General features: G+C 45.9%; 1 protein-coding gene across 3 annotated transcripts in view; it reads right to left on the bottom strand.

The window, feature by feature from the left end:
* Window positions 1-104: 104 nt before the first annotated feature.
* The window catches only part of LOC149359321 (low density lipoprotein receptor adapter protein 1-B-like), a 43472-nt gene continuing 21953 nt past the window's right edge, over window positions 105-21623 (bottom strand). Inside the window, exons 3-8 of one of the 3 annotated variants that reach the window (XM_089571577.1) lie at window positions 19447-19559; window positions 17771-17921; window positions 16263-16319; window positions 12724-12834; window positions 10554-10634; window positions 105-5604 (exon numbers count right to left, since the gene is read on the bottom strand). In XM_089571577.1, coding sequence (XP_089427703.1) covers window positions 5443-5604; window positions 10554-10634; window positions 12724-12834; window positions 16263-16319; window positions 17771-17921; window positions 19447-19559 — 675 coding nt within the window. In that variant the 3' untranslated portion in view covers window positions 105-5442. Of the gene's footprint in view, window positions 5605-10476; window positions 10635-12723; window positions 12835-16262; window positions 16320-17770; window positions 17922-19446; window positions 19560-21623 lie in introns of all 3 variants that reach the window. The other 2 variants (XM_089571579.1, XM_089571578.1) reach the window with 2 other exon arrangements.

Genomic DNA, 21623 nt, shown 5'->3' on the forward strand with positions numbered 1-21623 from the left:
ATCATCAACGTTACTAGAAACGTTGGTCATCATGTCCTACTTTTTGTTTTCAAATCTAGATCTTGGTTTGTGTTGCAGCATCTCCATAATCAACAGTTAGCAAGAACTCTTTTTCATCTTTATTGCAAAACAGATCTTCGGTCACAGCCATATCCAGCCTTCACTGGCCAAACAAAACGCACGGAGAAGTCCGTCAGTCACAGCACACATGCAATATTCCACAGCTCGCATGCCGCACAACCAAAGGTGATGAGAACTTGTGGCGATAAAGACAAGATGTTACATAGAAATGTGCAAACAACATTTGCAACGCTCGTGAAATCAACAAATTATCAGCAGAGTAAATGCAAAAAAAAACAATGCATTCTAAAAATGCACACACACCCAAAAAAATCGAAATGTGAAAATTGTTCATAATTCTGCTTTAGCAGAGAACAGAGATTTCTATAGACGGATACAACTCAAGTCTGCAGTACTAGTGAAGCTCCGCCCACATTCAGGACTGCTGAACAGAATTCCTCTGCAATAAAAAGTAGATTTAAATCTTTTCTCGAGACTTAATCAAGCTAATCACAAGACGAAATTATAAGTTCAATAATTCTGACACCCTTGGCTTGTTTGATGCATTCAAACATTGAAAACTGATTTTGTTCACTGTTGTGATTGGTCAGCAGAATAATACAGGATGCTGTGGACCGTGAGCCACAGTTACCAACTGTCGTTTCTTAACTTGTATCCTACTATGGTGTGAAACAGCACAGCTCAACATTCAAGTACATGCTTTCGGACTCATCCGACAGTGTGACTTGAATGAAATCAACCACCAGCATAATACTCACAGCCTGGAAAAAAAATGGATGAAATTCCAGAATACAAAGGAAGGATTTTAAAAGAAATGCAAAGGAAGGAAGGATGCTTTACCACAGCAAACTCCATGTTCAGAGCAGAGGCCGCATATGAAGCCATATTTTATCCAATTCTAACGCAGAACATCAACATTAATCACCTTTCTTTTGAAACAGTAGTACAGCGACCTTTCGAACTTTTCAACTTGCCTTTTAACTAGTACTGTCCCTCACAGCTTCAGTCGCTTTTGGACGTTGAACACAATAAACCGAACCTTCTAAATAGTACTACAGTTGGGATGCTGTCGTGTGCCAACCATTTACTCAAAAATGCCTGCAATTTTCCAAACTTTTTTAAAAACACCAACTGAAAAAACGCATATTCTATTTACTACAGGCAACCAATGACAGCCAGCAGACAGCAGGCATCAAAAAATATTCAAGATACAACAGCAAATCCACACAACACAGTGAGGCCACAAAAGTGTGCTTGTTGAAGAATTCTCAGAAGTGATACTGAAGAAAGAAGAAAAAGAACGACATCTTTTCCATAAATGAAGTGTGCCCAATCACCATCTAGAAAATGCTGATATGCTCAAATGCCTTCCATAAGCAATGCTGACTGATGCAAATCCATGAGATAAGATTTCTTCTATGCACTAACTGCTTCATCTTGGGCCTTCATCGATTTTCAAAAAATGTTAACATGAAAATCTCCAATGACTCAAAATATGAGTTGTTGCATTCCGTTCCATGCCTTTTCGACATGTCACTCAGTGCTTTTCAACAACTTGGCACCCAGGTGAGAAAGAATTTGCATGCATTCGGCAAGCATTGCAATGCAAGCTGAACCTGCATCTGAGCCTCTCTCTCTTTCAGCTGTTCCCCTGGGCAGTGCAATGCCTTGCTAGGATCCCACTTGAGGCCACTGTTTGTAATGCTGTACGAAGCATACCACTGTGAAGTGCTTTGGCTCATGTACAAACCCCTCCCAAAAGCACATGAAATGAGTGTATGCGCATTACCCAGAGACTGAAAGACAAATCAACAGCTGGTCTACGTGAAATTAGGAATTTTTATTCTTCAGTTCATGTGCTTTTGCTTAGCTTTGCCTTGCTCTCATGTAAAAACATCAAAGAAAACAGGGAGGTTAGCTGAATGTTAATAAATGGAAAGTTTACTACAATCTACACATTAATTACTTTTCATGTGAGTGCCTCACCTGGTTACATTCGTGGCTTTAAATGTGGTGGTGGTTAAGAAGGTAATGCAAACCTAGGTGCTGCACCGCACTTATAAAGACAACAGCCCCCAACTCTGCTTTTTTTTAGTCTTTCACCGAAGCACAGACAAGTGAACACAGCCCCTTTGACGAAGGCTGCAGTAACATGAACTTGAGTTGTCCGACACTATGGTGCAGTGCATACAGCAGCTCAAAAATTACACAGGTCAGTCAAGAATAGGTGCACGACGTCACAGCGAAGGGTGCCTTGATGCAGATGGGAACATGGGTTCTGGGACACAGGTTAGCAAGTTGCAGCCAAACATTGAAAAACTGTCTCCAAAAGCATGGTCCACTTGAGACTCAAAAAGTTGCCCGGGTGGCTTAACTTGTGTTGAGCTAATTGAGCTAGCAGCATTACTGCATACGCCACCATGAACGATCATCACCACTTGGCTGTAATATGAGTGTTAAAAATACACTAAGCAATGCCTGCTTTTCACGGCAGAAATCCCATCTGGCCATCTGTTCTCATTTTAACTCTAGTCAAGCACAAGTGGATATTTCTGCAGAGTCAGCCCAGTGCATCGGGATCACGTCAGCACAGCATGGCACGTAACCAACTGTGGCAGAAAAACAATCATCGACTTACGTTATAACATACACACGTATGTGTAAATACATATATATCTTTCACAAACTTGCCTGTTCAGCCACAGGTGGAGCAACTTTGCATTACTAACCGTGACGAGTAGCTTAGATTCACTGCATGTCTATGAGGCTACACGCATCCAATTTTTGCTCTGCCCAAGAACTGGATGATGGCTCAAAAATATCCTTGTAAACAACCCTGCACACATATGAGGCACATGCACAAACAACCTTGAGCTGTGCAATGAGGCTGCATTTATCGTAACTCACCAACCAATGCAACACAGCATCGCTGCAACATGCAACATGTGTCGGTTGCAGAATTATGCACGTTATAAAATTGAAGCCAACAGCACTACACTATCAGGTGTTCCACACAGAGCAGACATAGCTTACCTTTCATCATCCATTGAACAATGTTTTTACCTAAAGACAGCATGAAAGTGCTGCATTTTGAAAGCACTGCATTTGCCAGCAAGCTCCGCGTAGGGATGTGGAGTCAGCCCCATACTGTACAAACAAGAACAAGGTTTTCATGCATTTTCTTGCAAAGAACATCAAGCATTTACTCTCAACAAATGAACGCCCTTTCAACGCACGCATTATCAAGCACCTCTGCTACAAGATGTCATCAGTGCCAGCTCCACCTAATCCTGCAAGTTCGGCGTCCCTCTGCACAAATGTGGCTGCGGGCTGGACATCACTAACCTCTAAGTGTAAAAAAATCAGGACATCACAAAACAAAAAAAAAGCATGTGTCTGATGCACCGAGCCAGAGTTTTGATGCCACTAACATCCTCAAACTTTGGCCATCATTGCAAGATGTGCACCAGCAGACATAAACAGTGACGAGTTGGTGCAGCACATCAACAGTTGTCAACAAACAATGTTGACACAACACGCGGAATCACGTCAGCCACAAAGCCTGCCACTGTAACTTCTGCGCTAACCCGTTTACCACGGGGCTACATTTGCTGATGAGCAACATAAACGAGAAACAACACTAGCTCTTGCAGAACAAAACTTGCTGGGGAATACTTTGCTGAGCGAACCTAGTAAAGAAAAACACAACCTTGAAAACAACCGAAGAAGATAAGTGTTAACATGCCACCTATGGTGGCTGATATAAATGCAGCACTAACTTTGAGACATAACAAACAATACAGCCTCAAAAAACAAAAGTAGAAAGGATATCAAACAGTACACCAGGATGCACAAGCTGTCTATAAACATACTATAAAGTTCACAAAAGGTTTTGTTCTCAAATTTTTCACTCTAGCCATTAGGTCATTAGGTCCACATTACACTCAGCTCCCCATAGAGGAACGGATAGGCAAGATGAAGCAACTTTGCCCGACGGAGGACCACGCAGCATAGTCCAAAACGGCAACGCCATGAAAAACCACAGGAATGGCGTACATGAAGGGAATTACATGGAAAAACTGTTGAAAGTAAGGAGTCCATAGCTTCTCCACAGCTGTACTCACACTCTCAACGATGTTCCTCGCACGACGATGTCCACTTGACGTGGTAAACACAACACAACAACTTTGACTTTCAAAGTGAGAGCTATGCGCGTTGTACGCAATGCCAGGGCCCACGATACTCGGGTGCCCAGGAAAAGGAGAGGCACTTCAGACAATGTCACACGGCAGTCACTAGCATGGGTGACAGTGGCGCAGTCTACGACACCATTTCGTTGGCAGTACCAGTTCTTTTTTGAAGCAGAATGCAGCACAGATCATAGAAACAAACAGGCACAGGCTCGAAATGCGCCAAACAGACCAGTCTTCCAAGTTTGACTCTGACATCTTGGACAACCTTTCCAACTATGAACCCAAGCAAAACATGTTTTGGACCCCTGTTAACGCCGTGAATATCGATGCTTAAGTGAAAAATATGAACACCAATGCATGTCACCCTTTGGTGCTTGCATCTACTTCAGGCATCATGTCTAGCACACGATCAGAGCTAAACTCAATTTTTCACGCTTACATGCTACAGCAGCTGCCAGCAATACCACAATGAGGATGGTTGTCCGCCGCTTCAATTCACCACTCTTTTCAGGCAGCAGGAAGAACCATTATGCGAGCCAAGCCAAACTTCAGAAGATGTACCCCACGCGTGCTGTACACCGACATAATTAATAAACTCCTACCCTCCTTTGGCATTAACATCAATAAAACTGGAGCAGGAGCAAGTTTAAAATACACTATGCACCTGTCTTCGAGCAAATGACAGCTCTCCTCAATGTTTTAAATGCAAAATGACCACAACTTTAGTTTCCAGCACCCAGATTATGAACACTGCTCAAGTTAGCATCATTCTGACATCACGTTCAAGCTCGCAACCAGCTATCCTTCCTTTCGATGCACTTGAACACACCATTTCCACATCGCATGGTGTTCAAAACGACGCGAAACCAAGTGCACCTTCGCAGACTGGTCCCTGTGTGGCGCATTCTGTCGCCACATGTGCAGGATTCATCTTTTATACACGGCCACCCTTTACAGGCATCGAATTCTGCCCGCCAGCGTCACTCGTGGCCACAGAGGCCGCGCGCATGACGCACTTTCACGAAACATTCCAGAACACTGCACTCGTGCCGTCAAGCCTGGACGCTAGTTGCTTCTTCAGTGCATTGGTGCAGCGGGGGGCACACGATACACTGCCCTTTCCCCAACAAACAGCGGTGCAGGCAACAAGGATGCACTGCTCCCACCCTCAGAGGGAGAGGAGGTCGTCTTCGCGATCGAGCAGCCCCGCCTCGCGGCTGCAGGCGCCCGAGGCCACGAACCGCCGCAGCTCTTCTTCCTCCTGCGGCTTGAGGCCACTCGAGAAGAGAGGCGGACTCGAACCCAGCCGCCCAAAGGCCGCCTCCATCTCCTGCCAGGGTGAAAAACAACCAACGGTGAGGTCGGAGGAAAGAAAAAAAAAAAAAAAACGCTTCGGGTGCGGACCAACCATACTCGGGGCCCTTCGTTCTCAGGTTTTTATTTTTTCCTTGAATGCGGGTAGTAAAAAATCTGCCAATACTTTTTTAGCTCAAATTCAAGCACAAATTTCTTTATTAAAAAGAAATCCACAATTCGCAGTTTTTTGGGTCTTTTTTTTTTCTGTCAAGAGACAATTTTCTATAACAGCTTTTTTTTTTTCGTGGGGCAAACTATCTGCACTTTTTCTCATTATTTTCATAAACAATATGGAAATGGCAGTTTGCACTGGAAAAAAAAATTCATCAAATCAGATATTCCTATTTTCTTATTCATCACAATCATATCACGTGCATTACAATCTCCTGCGCTTTACTACCAGTGTCCATGCAAGGCCTGCCTGCCTTTGCACTATGCAAAAACATTTATTAAAGGGACTATGCAACAAATTAAAAGTCACTTGTATATGTTTTCAGTGCTCAGAAATGATGCTAAGAAGCATTCACACCAAGTAGGAGTCTTCGGAGCTGAGCCGACAATTCATTATGAATTTTCAAAAACCGTGTTTTTTTTAAAATTTGCGGGCCAATTGATGTCTTCGTAATGACCGATTTTGAAACTAAAATCGGGAAAATCGACGTCACTAGTCCCGTGACATCGGCAGGCCACATCACACGCTGTCATTCGCTGGAGCCACGGCAGCCACGATGTCATGGGCACACTTTCGGTGGCTGTGAAAATCGTCTGCTTGTGGCGCCGTGCGACCCCCTCGGGCAAGAGTGAGCCAGGGCATTGCCTTCACGCATATGGTTTCAATTTACCTCTGCCGCCTCTTTCTGTCGTTCAAGAGCCACTCTCAGTGCCTTTGTCGCAGTGACAAGCAAAGAAATCCGACGCGCACCACAATCCAGAAAGGCGGAGAGAGACCGGAGAGGTGCTGCCGACGCTCCTGCTGGGGTGCTGAGTGCGACAACCAGAAGCCGCAAACCAAACGTCAGCGAATGACGTATTCATGGGCGGTGCCCAGTCCCAGAGCTGTTTTCTTTATTTTTTTTCTGGTGCCCGGCGTGTATGAGTTGAGGGGGGAGAGGAGGAGCCTAATTTTTAATCATCCATAACTTATTGTTATTGATGCTAGCTCAAAAATTCTTGCGCTGGGGTGACGAGTGATGGAATTCCTACCTCCCGTCTGCTTTACGTAATCTCAATTAATTTATTGCATAGTCCCTTTAAACCTTACAATGACCGTTTTAAAGGGACACTGAGGAGAAATTGAAGTTGGCTTGTATCGACAGAATACCAGCTCCTGATTACAAAAACGCCACTCATACTGACAACAAAGCTCTTGTAACGTAGAAAAGAGCAAGAACCAAAATACAGGTATCGCCGCCACAGGCCAAACTCGCAAGTACAAGCGTCATGACGTCATATAACAAAACAGTGTTGCTGGAACCAATGGTTCTAGCAACGCTAGGACACGAGAAGCACAAATCACTGAGGCGCAGCCAATGCATGCGCAAATCTCCTTGACGTTGCCAGATGGCGCCACGTGCCGGGCAGCTACGCGCTCGCCTGAAGCATCGGGACCAATCAGCGCCTGCTCGCCGGCGTTAGGCGGGCTCCCGGTATTCCGCTAGCGGTATCAAGGTACACGGTATGCTAAAGGTGTCTATTTGCGAGAACTTCGTTGACGACTTCGAGAACGAGATCCATCGTAACACTTGCAAAACGCCGGTGCAAACGTAATCGAAGCGACTGTAGCGACGGCCGCAATAGCCGATAGATGCCTTCAACGTGCGGCCGGCGGTAGCTTTCTTTTCGGCTGCTGCTAGGCCGCACTGCTGGCAGCCAGAAATCACGGAGTCTGCATCACGTCATGTTTCACGTCACTTAGTCCTCTGTCGTCATAGCCGAATCCCAAGTTTGAATCACAGCGGCGGGAAAAACCTTTCCAACTTCGAATCCAAATTTCTTAGAAATAAATGCATTTTTCGCTGCCGGCCAAGTGGCAACAAAGCCATGACATGCCGAACTATTGGATTTTGCTATAAAAAATATATTAATAGTGCTCTCCTCAGTGTCCCTTTAAAACAGGTCGCTATTAGCGTGGGCAAGTTTGATACAATTTTAATAAGACCTCTGGTTACCACCCCTGACTTGGCCTCTTGCTCTTGCTTAAAACATACTTTTTGAACTTGTCCTGGCTGCGTCATGAATAATAACTGTTAAAATGTTTGAAATCGGTCAACTGAAAACAGCCTTGCCTTCAGCTTTCAGAGCCTTCAGCTTTGCGCACTGGAAGTCTATGCTCTGTAGAAGGCATACTTTTGTATACATACTAGGTTTGACCACATTTTTGAAAAGTCTGTTCGGGGTGCAGGTATCAGTTAAACTTAGTTTTCACCCAAAAACAAAGGGCCCTAACAACAGTCGAATCACGACAATTCAAACTCCGATAATTCATACTTTCGGATAACTCCAGCAAACTTCAAAATTTCAGTTGGCCGGCTATATTTTCAATGCATTTTAGGACGCATGGGTTAGGACGTCGTTATATGTAACGGTACCATAAGTGATAATGTAATCACAAGGGCAAGTGGCTAGCGAAGACTGAAGACAATAAAACAGCTTATCTTCCAACACTTGCGTGTTCTGATATCGCTACTGATTGCGCTGATGAGTGGCAAAACGAGCTGCCATCTGCCACCAACGGTCCTGTGGTTGCTGTGGCTGCAGTTGCAGATTCCGGTGCGACATGTTCCCGAAATGCTAAAGTTTTTGCTGGCGTCTCTTATCGCTCGCTGAAAAAAATGACTGCCAGCGTTAGCACGTCATAGGCAGTGATGGTGGCAGTGATCGGTTTGGTTTGGTTTATGGGGTTCAACTGAGACTCGTGACTAGACGTCTAGACCCTGCGTCGAGATCCTCGCATGGCAGAGCTAACGCCATGCGTTAGCTGCGCCCACACTTCCAGTCACGTGGTGCCACACTTCCGAAGTTTTCAAATTTGGCGCCAGTTTTGCTCTGGCCCCGCCCACTTTTTGGACATTTTTGGCTCTAATTAATTAACTAATCAACTCAACTCAACCCCCCGATTTCCCATACGAGACTTTTTGATTAGTACCATTCTTTTTCGCGTAAACCCATTTGTTCGGATGTAAACATGTGGACAAGCTCATGATGAAAGGAAACCGCAAACATAGCCATACAATGACACGAAACCCCAAACATAGCCATACAATGCTTACGCACTAAAAATAAAAATTTCATCTCCAGCTATCCTTTCTTCTATACTCCCCCCCCCCCCCCCCCCCCCCCCCCCGTTCTTTCCCTCTCCCTGTCCTTTTATTCCCGCTAGCCGCAGCTCAGGTGCTTCAGGTTTCCATGCCAGATGCCGCGGCTAGCAACATCTTTTCCTTCCAATTTTATTTTTATTAATAATAAATAGCCACTAATAGCCTCCAAAAGTCGCATTCCCCTTAAAGGTGCACTGCTGATAATTCAAACAAAAATATCTGGTCCCTTGAAGTTAAGAATAACGAGAGTCTATTGTATACTACATTACAATTATCAATTCTCATGCTACTAAAAATGCTTCTCCTGCCTAGATCAGGGATTCTAAAACATGATTTCGCAGAACCTTTCGGTTCTCTGGAGTGCTTTTTGGTTTCCCTAAGCACCCATAAATTGATGCATGTCTTAACCTCCCCTCCACCTTTTGTGTTACCCACTTTATTTTGCCAAAAATCATAGTGTAACTGCTCACAGAAAACTTTCTCCAGTGTGCACAGCCAGACTCAGTAAATGAATTTGAACATTTTTTTTGCAAGAGGCACGCTTCTCTTTGCATGCAGGAAAGAAAGGCATGCGTTCCTCAGCACCTCTTGAAAGCCACTGAGGTTCCCCGAGGCCGAAAAGATCAAGAACCCCTGGCCTAGGATGCTGGTTAGACTGTGCTCTAAACTTTCAGGCATGGCTTCATGTACAAGGCTTTTGCCGGTGCAAAACGGCGCCGATAATGACAAGAAGGAATCACACCTGCGACCTTCCACATGATCTACTGTCCCACATGAACAGAACTGCATTTCAACTTCATACACTCCTGGATTCCTCATGTCAACTCCCGGCCAGCAGCAACTCCTTCAGCACCTCCATAAAAACAATAAGCCGCCCTCAGAACCTTATCTACAAATCCTACGTGGTACGCATTTTATACGCAGTTTTCCTCTTTGTCTTTCACCACTGCCACATCTGGAATGCTCACAAAAAGACCTTCATCGACTGCCAAAGTTGATGTCACACGCATCCAGAGTCGCAGCCAAACACCGACTACACTTGCGCTATGCGATGTAAGCCGCAAAACTAAGCAAAAGCAAGCATAAAGGTTGCTTGGAAAGTGCAACCCGGGCCTCCAAAGTCCCACTGGTGGCATCACCTGCCATCGCAGGGCAGTGACGCATTGCCTAACCGCTGCACCACTGTGCCAGGAGTGGTATGAGGACCCCCAGAGATCTATGACTGTTAAGTATAGAGAATGGCCAACTCCGCATATGTAGGCAATAACCAATGATTGCTATCCAAACAACTTCCATCCATGAACAACACATCCGAACAATGAAACCGAAGTGACAAACCCAAGTGCTAGCACACCTAATTCGCATCTGGCCCAACTACGCAAATCGACCGTCAATTTTTTAAAAATCCCTTCCTTCACAGTACAGTCCGGGTGTCCACCCACTATATAAGGGTGCTATTGGGCCTCTCCCTACAAATACTTACGACCCCAACACAGACAAGCACAGAGTGTAACAGAGATGTTTCGAACCGCTTGGCAGCGTGTCACGACCGTGTGTCCCAGCCGATGACGGCACAAGGCACAGGTGACAGGCATGGGGTGGTCACCTGATCGCGGAGAGGAGCTATACGCTGTCGGCGGGAGCTACGTGTGATCGGCGGCGGAAGGTGTCCCATCAACAGCTGTCGCTGTAAATAGAAAAGAGCACAAGGCACCAGCCTTAAGGTGGCGCAAATGGCGAATCCATGAAGCTGTGCAGATGCTTTCGCCGTGCCAAAATGAGGCTGCAGGTGCTTGTGCTGTGCAGGTGCTGTGCAGGTGAGGCACAGGTGTTCTTGCTGAACAAGTCTTCCACCAGCAAACGTGGGTGCTGTGAAGAACAATTGCACTGTGCATGATTCCCGGCTGCTCCTGCCAAAGTCTGCGTTTCCACAGATGTTGGACCACGCACAACTTCTCGACTACGGACGCATCCTAATAGGCAGCAACTTGAATTGCGTGCAACAGTTCACTACAGTCTAAGACTGTATTCCTAATGATAGCTTTGCCTGGATCCGCAACTTGTTTTGCATGACTGCGTCACCCTTTGAAAGTTTTTTTCCACACAAATGCGGTGATGGATTTCCATCACACGGGGTTTTTGTCGTACGTGTATGGCGGTGATCTTGCGTTCGAAATTTCGCACTGAACTGAAAATGTGTTCACTGGGAGGTGTTCCCACCTCCTAGGACTTGCAAGAAGCGCTACAAAAGGGTTTGTGCCACCTTCTAGCAGAAAATAAAAAAGCTGACTTTTGACCTTCAGCGCTTCGTGCGGTTTACAATGATGCAGTCGCGCGGTTTCAGCTTTTCCGCATCCATAGTCTTTTCTTGTGGAGGCACAGGAAAGTTGATTTTTTCTTGATTGGCGCTGTCCTTGGTTCTTTACTGCCGATACTCGTGGCGCATTATCGCTCTCTGCTTTTTAGTTTGGTAGCACTGCTACCCGCATTCTCGCAAAAACCCGATGTCTGAAGCCTACTTGACCTGAAATAAAATAAACTAAAACAAAAGACTTCACGGCCGCGACTGGGTTTCGAACCCAGGCAGAAACAGATCAGTTTTGCTGGCCACTGTATTAGACCACAACACCATCACCGCAGCCAAACATGCCAAGTCCTAAATTGCCAGTCTCTCGAAATGTGCTTTGGATATCGTCGTCTTCATCAACTTCCATCCGTGCGCAATAGATCTGAACACCGAAACCACAGTGAAAACCGAAGTGCTAACACACTTTGGCGTAACCACACTAAATCGCCCATAATTTTTTCACTCTGTTTCCTTCGCGTTGCTCAGATGCCTGGTGCAGTTGTGTTATGGCCGCACACACGTCGTTCTCTCTTTTTGAGGTGACAGCGATGGCTCTTCCTACTCAGATTACGCACCATTTACAGAGTCTGAATACGAGCAGGATAGCTCATCTTGAGATTAGGAACTGCATTGCACCAGCTCCAACTCTGAGCCCGACGCAGATGTAACACCCCGGAATTGTGCAAGGCACGACGACGCCCAACGGTGCTGCACCCAGCGAAGGTGCCATGTGCGATTTACACGACTAGAAGTAGAAATGTTATAGCGCAAACATAACATTTATACTTCAAGATGAACTACCAACTCGCCCAACAGGAAGTTTTCATGAATTACACAACTAGGCACCCCAAGCGGAGAGCAGACACCTGTTTTATGTGTGCAGCATGCGTCAAAGCAATGTGCATAGAGCTGTGCTCCGAGCACTATGTCACGGTGAAGGAATACTGAACATTTGAGCAGTTCTGAGCAATATTATGACTAAAATACTCTTTCAAACTTTTTTTCCTAATGATTCATATTTTTGTTCAAACTCAACTACAGAAAAAATTTGGCCGTGGGGGAAAGCTTTTATAATTTTTTTCAAGAAAATTCTATCTTTAAAGGGTTCATCTCTCTCTCTTGTATTCTTGGTGAGCACAGGGTCAGCTATGCTCACTCACGCCACTCAGCGCTCGACAAGCACGCACAAACATGGGCTCACCCACACTCACTTGAACATGCTCCAGGCAACATTGGCTCAGTCTTATCTTCTATTCACACAGATTCCATCGCACTTATGTCCCCCCTTGACTGGTCTCATACATAAACTGTGGCCTGAATAGCTCGATCATTTGACCCAAACACGGAGCCAACAAACCGAACTCCAGTGCTACACCTTTCCTGCGGCAGACAGCTGAGAGCAGGCGCCAGTGCCGGCCAAATAACGCACCGTGTCCGAGGAGAGGTCGATGAGTGGCGTGACGCGGCCTTCCTCCTTTCCCTCAGCCTCCTTGTTGCCGTTGGCCTCTGGACGGTCACCCTGCTGGCCCCCCCCACCCTCCTGCAGGGAAGAAGGAGAAAGGGCAAAGAGTGTGCTCACTTTTTTTTGGCACAGGCAGCATGATTGATTTATTCATTCATTCATTTGCACATACTATAAGCCATAGCTCAGCCCAAGCAAAAAAGCACGAAAAAAAAAAAATCAACAAACCACGACGACAGCAATGCTAGGAGCCATAACAAAAATCTTCCAGCTCCTTTGCAAAATGCTTCGATTCAAGTACGTTTCCAAGAAGAGAGCTCCAATCCACGAGAGCCCTCGGGGGAAAAGCTGCACTTGAAGCCATGTGTCCACACGAAAATTGGGGCTAATGAATGCTCATTTATGTATCGCGCTCTCCGAGTGCTTTCAGCACAATTCAGCGGATCTGTTCCAGAAATTTAACTGCAAAGAAACAAGAGGATGCTTACTTCCTCTGCAACTTCTGCAATCCTAGAATCTGTACATTATTTCGCAGCATTAGCGTAGTTGGTGAATCAGTCCTCTGTATAGCATAAATAAAATGAACTGCTTTTATCTGAACATGCTCCCGCTGGCCGGTATATTTTTTAATAAGCGGATCCCACACCGCTAGAGCACATTCCATCCTAGATCTAACCACAAGCATTACATGCACCTATCCTGGTACTGATGGAAGCGTTTCTCAGTTGTTTTTTTTTTCAATAAACCACAACCTCTTTGATGCCGTGTGCAAATATCAGATAAGTGATGACCAAGTAAGTAACAACAAAGAAAAGCCAACATTCTGGCACAAGGTGTCTGCCGTCAACCAACTCCACAGATGTCCACAATGTTTTCTATTGCTCATTAACACTTCCTTTTCCCTCCCTTTCGCACCAGCTTTTTCGTCAAGTTAAGTTCAGTTAACGCTTTCTTATCACTAACCATTCACCTCTGTTGCGGCCACCACTGCTGTTTATGAGGAGCGCATGTTAGCCATACTTTAGCCAGAGGGTGGTCCACAGTAAAGTGAAATTAATATATCCAAGGACGTGACGACCTTTCCTGCCCTGCGCTTTCAGCAGAATAATTTTTTTTTTTTTATGGGGTTTAACGTCCCAAAGCGACTGAGGCTATGAGAGACGCCGTAGTGAAGGGCTCCGGAAATTTCGACCGCCTGGGGTTCTTTAACGTGCACTGACATCGCACAGTACACGGGCCTCTAGAATTTCTCCTCCAAAGAAATTCCAGCCGCCGCGGCCGGGATCGAACCCGCGTCTTTCGGGTCAGCAGCCGAGCACCATAACCACTGAGCCACCGCGGCGGCCGCAGCAGAATAATTGACATGCCCCAATTGAACCCCATTTGCAGTTCCGAAGCTCGTCTTCTTCTGTCCTCTCATCTGTCATGCACATGACATTTATATTTGACCTCTTTCAGCTTGAATACAGCACACTACAAGGGAAATATCAAACTGCACCTGAATCTCCTCGCTGGTGTGTCAGACAAACGGCAGAAAATGTTTGAGCAAAATCATACCAAATGAAACAGATTTGTAGCTATGCTGCAAAAATAAGTATAAAAAAATGACCAAGAGCAATAGAAAAATGTTTTATTTTTCCCCAGCATCTTCATGCAGCAGCCCTCATTACTTGAGTTCACACAAAAAACGATAAAAGAGCGTTTCACAGTTTGTGTAGAATGAAGACAACTGCACTTGTAACACTGCACATTACTATTACACTAGCAGCCTCCGCGGTGACTCAGTGGTTATGGCACTCGGCTTCTGACCCGAAAGACGAGCGTTCGATCCCGGCCACAACGGTGAAGTTTCGAAGGAGGCGAAATTCTAGAGGCCCGTGTACTGTGTGATGTCAGTGCACGTTAAAGAACCCCAGGAGGTCGAAATTGGCCGGAGTTCTTCACTACGACATCTCTCATAGCCTGAGTCGCTTTGGGACGGTAAACCGCCATAAACCATATTACACTTGCAATGTTAGGCTTCAATTTCGAGGCATGTGATCAGCATGTCATCGATTTTGTGGGGACCTCACCCCACTTTGTCCCTTTGGGGTTTGTTTCCCTGCGGTGTTGTTTCTAGTTACCTTAACTAACAAGAGATGGCGCTGGCATCGCAGCTACACGAGTGCCACGGACGGCGTGTCTGCAGCGCACACACAGGAGATGACTCGCTCTTTGGCTCGGGAACTCAACGTGCACGGGCTTTTTGGCATGGCGCTCCGCTTTACACCAGCGAGGCAAGGCCTAGTGGGAACAATCTCCCACCAGCTCGTCCCATCCGGCCTCGGAGTTTCTCTCTTGCCCTAGCGTGGGCAAACGTTCGCTCGTAACCATGCTGAGGAGCAGTTTCAGTTCCTTAGCATATTTTGTTGCTAGCTGGCGCTGTTGTTGCAGCAATAAATGCCTTGTCTGTGACAGCCAAAGTGTCGTTCCTTTGTTTCCTCTCATAGCAAGGCCCGCCGTGGTCGGCTTGCGCTTGAGCAGCATGCGTGATCACAGGGTAGAGTCGGCAGTTTTGACTGTGTCTGCCATGGTCAAGTCGGAAGAAAGTTTTATCCTACAATTACAACCCCACAACTTGCAACAGCTGACTAGGAGAGATCAACACAAACGGATAAACACAATCATCACTTGATTCCTGCAGGTTCCTTACTAATATACTGCTGGAAAATGCTGCACTTCTACTGCGCTGTCACAAACAGCTTACCTTTCCTGCTTTTTTCTGCCATCAGCACATTAGTAACTTGACATCAAAAAGCATGCAATGAAAATTTAGCAACTAATAAGAGCTAGAGAGTGCTGCCTAATCCAAAAGCAAGAGGAATCCACATACTAAAACAGTATAAGTTTTCACATGTAGGTTATACTGTTACACGAGCAATTTCATCTCCCAATGAATTCAATGACAGTCATCTATGTTTGCCCGCCTCTTTCGACAAACTCTCCATCGAACCAAGTTCAACCTCTTGATGAGGCAGTCAATCCAAAGTGGCCTAAAATATTCCTTTACTTTGTTCTTGTTTTCAAGCACTCCTTTTCATAATTCATTAAATTGCTAATTCAAGAGAAGTTGTTCATTTCGCGCATCACACAAAGATAAGACTACAGAAAAGAGGTACGTTCAGTTACAGCATCTGATTACAATTATCGCAAAACCACTTGAAGTGTTTGTGTTATATGCATTTATTATGCCAGGACAACAACCTTCTAAGCTGTTAGACACGAAATCTCGACCAGAACAAGAAATTGCCCGAAGTAAGTGAATACGATGTGGTCATCAAGCACTATATTGTCAGTTGAACTGTTCCAACCAGGGCCACTCATTACAGGTCAACTAAACAGCCATGACAGTTGCTAAGCAACACCACTATGCAGCACTACCGAACCAAAATTGGAAACGGCCATTTATTTAACACTAGTCGAAAATGATCGTGCAACAAATGTGTATTAGTTACACAGCATCATACCTGTGTTGCCGGAGTGGTTGTTGCTTGCCGCGAACCTTGCCAGGCCTGGAAAGCCACCTAACAGCCAAGAAAAAAAAGGTAAATTTTTACTCGCAAAATATTATAAACCGTATCTACCTGACTCTAACGCACACCTTTTTTGCACAAAAACTTGGCCAAAAATGACAAGTATGAAAATAAAACTATGTCAGCAACACTGTACTGCTATCACCAACACAAAATGATGACTTGGTGCTTCTTGTGCGTCGATGCAGTAAAAGCTCGCTAATCGAAAATTCAGATAACTGGAACAGCTGGCAACTGGAACAGCATGCAAGTCTATGGTGTTGGACGCTCTCTAATTCGGATGCTACGCATCTCTCACTGGGTGTTTTGAACAGTTCCACGAAGGGAGATCGTGAACAGGTATGATAGGCATGGCAAGTGAACGTCAAAGTCTTACTCAAACCTGAATTGCATGCTGCAGAGTCGACAGCGGCCCTCTGACATGTGCGCAGCCGAAACCTTGAGGAAAAACGGATGGCCCCCGCCTCTGAGGCCAGCCCGACAGCTTAGTTTCAGTTTCCCTTCTCTAAGCTTTGCACCAGCCCTCAGTCAGCCAGCCAAGCAAAACTGTGCACCGTTTAGGACACTGGTTAGTGCCTGAGCATTTCTTTTGCTTCCATTCACATAGGTCCTCCAGTTTGCCAAAAATCGTGCGCTCATCCAGTGTTATTCGCTCTTTGTGCGGGAAGCATGAAAGCCTGGCGAGTATTACAATCGAAGATGTGCTTTTTTTTTTTCAGTGGACCATGAAAAACGAGTGCGCATTACAATTTGAAGGCACGTCAGAATCGAGTCAATACGGTATACAAGAAGAGACAGCAAAGTACAAAAAGAATAAAACAGAGTGATAACATTAGTAAGACCTAAAAAAACACCAATCCAACCCAAACCACCACTTAATGCTGAGAACCAGTTTTCTATGGCGGTTCTGTGCGCGAGCCAGAATAATGAAAAACTGCTTGTGGAATACCAGCTAATGCTAAGAATGTATGAATAGTGATATTTCGACTCAAGATAAATCTGAATTGGAATCTGTAAGCCTAAACCACACATGGAATGCTTAGGAAGAGGGAAACAAAAGAAAGCAGGCAGCTACTGCGCTCCACACCTGTGCATTCACTCGACCAATCACTGCAACCAATTATGCACAGCCAGGACCATCAGGAGCATAAAATATGGCCTACATTTAAGACAAGCATCTAAAGTAAAAATAAAGTAGCTCGCAGACATTGTGCAAGGTGCGCAGCTACCACTGGAGAGCTCCAATACTGAGAGGGTTTCTCCAGCTGAGATGCCGTCCACCATGGTTCCGCCTCCAGCTGAGAGCCTGTCTTCCATCACTCAGCCAGGACCACTCCCCCACAAAGTTATCACTGCACAGCCACAGTCCTGCCCGTCGCCACAGAACGACGACAACTCTTCGTTTATTTCCTTGCTTCACTCTTATTTACCCAATCACTCACCTGGAATGCCTGCGAGATGGTGAGGGCGGCTGCCTGGGCGATGCGGCGCTTGGCACAGAGGAACGCGTGGCATTCCATCACCTCATTGCTGTGCGTGCCAATGAACGCCACGACCCGGTCGAAGCTGGCGTCCGCAGAGCAGAACGAGATCCTGCAAGCGCACCCACAGGCCAAGGGTCACCAGTGCGCTCAATTTCAGCTGAACTGTGCGGTGGACAAGGCGTGGACCTTCCATGCCCCATAACTTTGTAAGTAACCGCATTTATATAATTTTATTCTTACGTTAGTTCTGTTTCTTTTACACAAACACAGTTACTACAACCTCAATACTTAGAAACTGACAGTTGCAGAGACATTTGCAGGACCCGCCAACTCTACTTATTTTGAAACAGAACGAAACAGAGCAAGTACAGCTCGAAACTTTGGAAGCCCTAGTGACTGTAGATGTCTCCTAACGCACACTAGTGACAAAATGTAATTGAAAACTGCTACTTTACTGTTCGCAGCTAGCTGAAACTAACAATACCCAACAATGCACATCCCATGCTGCCCCAACAAAGTCCCATTGCTGCTCAAATATACCCATCAAGAATTGCTTCCAAACCTTGTTTACCAGCTCCATTCATAATCTGCCCATCCTCTCTCATACTCCATCACCTGAAGTTATCCCCATACAATGTTGCCGCTTTTGTGACCACTGCTTCAGTAAATTAACCCGTGTTAATTTACTTGCAGAAAACCAAAGTAATGTTCAACAGACTAGCAAGGGAACAGCAGTTCGCAATTGGTAGCGAGGTGCTGGAAGTAGTAAGAGAATATGTCTACTTAGGGCAGGTAGTGACCGCTGATCCGGATCATGAGAGGGAAATAACTACAAGAATAATAATGGGGTGGAGTGTATACGACAGGTTCTCTCAGATCATGAATGGCAGTTTGCCAACATCCCTCAAGAGAAAAGTCTACAACAGCTGTATCTTACAGGTACTCACCTACGGGGCAGAATCGTGGAGGCTAACAAAGAATGTTCAATTTAAGTGAAGGACAACGCAGCGAGCTACGGAAAAAAAAATGATAGCTGTAATGTTAAGAGATCTTAAGAGATCAGAAGTGGGCGGAGTAGGTGAGGGAACAAACGAAGATGAATGACATCCTAGTCGAAATCAAGAGGAAGAAGCGGGCTTGGGCAGGGCATGTAATGCGAAGGCAAGATAACCGGTGGTCCTTAAGGGTAATGGAGTGGATTGCAAGAGAAGATAAGCATAGCAGAGGGTGGCAGGAAGTTAGGTGGGTGGATGAGATTAAGAAGTTTGCTGGGATACGGTGGCTGCAACTGGCAAAGGACAGCGTTAATTGGAGAGACATGGGAGAGGCCTTTGCCCTGCAGTGGGCGCAGCCAGGCTGATGATGATGATGAATTTACTTACAGGGGAGAAAAGGAAGAAGGTTTCTGAATACAACTGGAAGGAAACTGCAAGAGTATGAGCCTTCAAACAGTAACAATGCACCCAACAAACCGTGGTGCTAAACTAACACAGAGAAGAAGCATGCCCACACATGTTCCTATCTACATGTCCAGTCCTATACCACTCCAATTCAGTGGTGCGCTATGAAGGTGACACACCAAGAGCACAGCCTCACTGCATTTCAGACTCGCAAGGAGAGCACCCTTCACCCACCTGTAGATGGAAACATCCAGCTGCAGCTCCCCTGTGGCCAGGTCCCGGGTGGAGATGCCCTTGGGGGACACAGTGATGGCCACTTTGGGCAACTTCTTGCCACTTGCCTTGGCCTGTGCATGTCCACCGCCACAGAGAGAACAGGCAAAACATCAGCCAACACCACTGCGGGTAAGGGAACTAAATGATTCCAGTTGCACAGCTTTTTAGTGCTTGCACTGTGGTCTGTTACCACGATGGTGACATATGCACAAGAAATCGTTCACGCAAGTGGCACCTCAGCTAAACAAAAAGTGTGCCAGCATCACCTCTGCTTCGTTACTGGACGAAAAAAACAAAATGATTTGCGTGTTCCAGTGTTATGCCAACACATATGCATGAGAGAAGCTGCTCCCAGGATGAAATGGAAACAGCGAAGTGCAAACGGCACTGGAGAGTATGATGGGTCCCCCAGGGGTAGGAAACTCTGGTTAGTTTCGGTTTCAACTATTCCAGCGTGCACCTGGAAACTGGAGGTGAACTGATGCTTAAAACTGAATGATTCCTGCCCACGCACGTAGCGCGATAAGGATGCGGCTATGGCCGAATTGTCTGAAAGACCAGGATACGAAACTGCTCTTTTTTCAACAGCAATGTTTCGAATCCTGCTTGGGGATGTTTATTTTTTCTGCTGAATACTGTTGTCATGACGACGATACGATGCTGCAGTCTGCTTCCCTCCTGCCGCTATGGGAGGAATTGGCACTGACATCTGTATTTGCTGGACAATGGTGTATTGGAAGTTTCCTACCCCTGGGTCCCCTGCCTCTCCATTGTGGGATTGTGTGTGTGCGTGTGTGCACGTGTGCGTGTGTGTGTGCGTGTGTGTGCGCGTGCTAAAGGAAATATGTATTTGACTCGACGTTTCGATCGGAAGACCGATATATATATGTATATATATATATTGCCACATTCCTGGACATTCTCGTGGCGCCGTCTCCTTGCCGAACTGCCTTAACCGCTATCCTGGCTAGCCTTAGCCATGGTGGCAGGCAGTGCTTCTTCGTTGTCTCTTCTTCGGGTTCCGCTCGGGAGTTCGCTGCTGCCTGGTGCTGCTCTGTAAAACGTGACCTGGCTGTCCCGACTGTATAGCCGTGACATATTTGGTGGAGGTGCTGGGTATCGGTCCCAGTACCTCCCAGTATAATTTTTTAAAACAATAATGATACCGTTAAACTTCACATTTAGCAGAAAATTCGGCATCAGTGCCGCTGTGACTACAAAATCCTGATTGGTCAAGGCACTTTGGGTCCTGGGCATATTACCTCTGCACCACTGACGAACGTTCGTTCAGTCAGATAAATGGAGGCCTTGAACGAGCACCTCACATCGCACAGTAGGTGAATTACATAACACGAACACTTAATTTGCATCACTAATTAGCATCACCAATTAATACAGACAATGTGTAATAAAGCAGTATGTGAATGCAACAAGCCTGTCAATGTCTGCGAAACGGTGTACCAGGGGACCCCCAAGTATCCCTAGGGACCCTTTAACACTGCTGTGTTACACTCTTCAGGGGAACTGAAGTGTCCCCCAAGTTTTTATTCCCAAGAAATCCACCTCCCAGGAAAATCTATCCCCATCCAAAATGTGTCCTTTCAAAGCTCCACAGCTGACATTTTACTTTTCGCATATCTTTTTTCTTACTTCATTCACCCCTTTCCTTTTTTGCCCTTTCACTCCCTCACCCTCTTTCCTCACGTATGGTGGCACGTCTACAATCTACAGCAGCAGTACAGCAGCAAAAAGCACTACCCTTCATAAGAACAAAACCTTCTCCATCTCTTTCTACAGCTCGATTCTGACCACTCGGAGTTCCACAAAGAGCATTAAAATCTTACTGCACAGGCTGCTTTCATAGTCATCACTAGCATTATTAGGTAGAAAAACCTTCTGCCACTTGGCGCAAAGTGCACGTTTTTTTTCAACCACCACACACAGTAACCCATGATTTCCAGTGACAAACAATCGGAAAGTGCCTTGCATTTTCAGACTGCCTACACAATATCAGGCAAAAGCGCAGCTGTACGAAAGCTTTCGCCTGCTAGATCACTTCATGCATTCACTCGTGTTCCCCTCACAAGTCATTTTCCTCAGCACCTTTAAGTTCTAAATTCGCTGCTGCAAACATC

The sequence above is a fragment of the Amblyomma mixtum genome, chromosome 2, assembly GCF_055824585.1.
Source record: "Amblyomma mixtum isolate Tamu chromosome 2, ASM5582458v1, whole genome shotgun sequence".
In the NCBI taxonomy this organism is placed as follows: Eukaryota; Metazoa; Arthropoda; class Arachnida; order Ixodida; family Ixodidae; genus Amblyomma; species Amblyomma mixtum.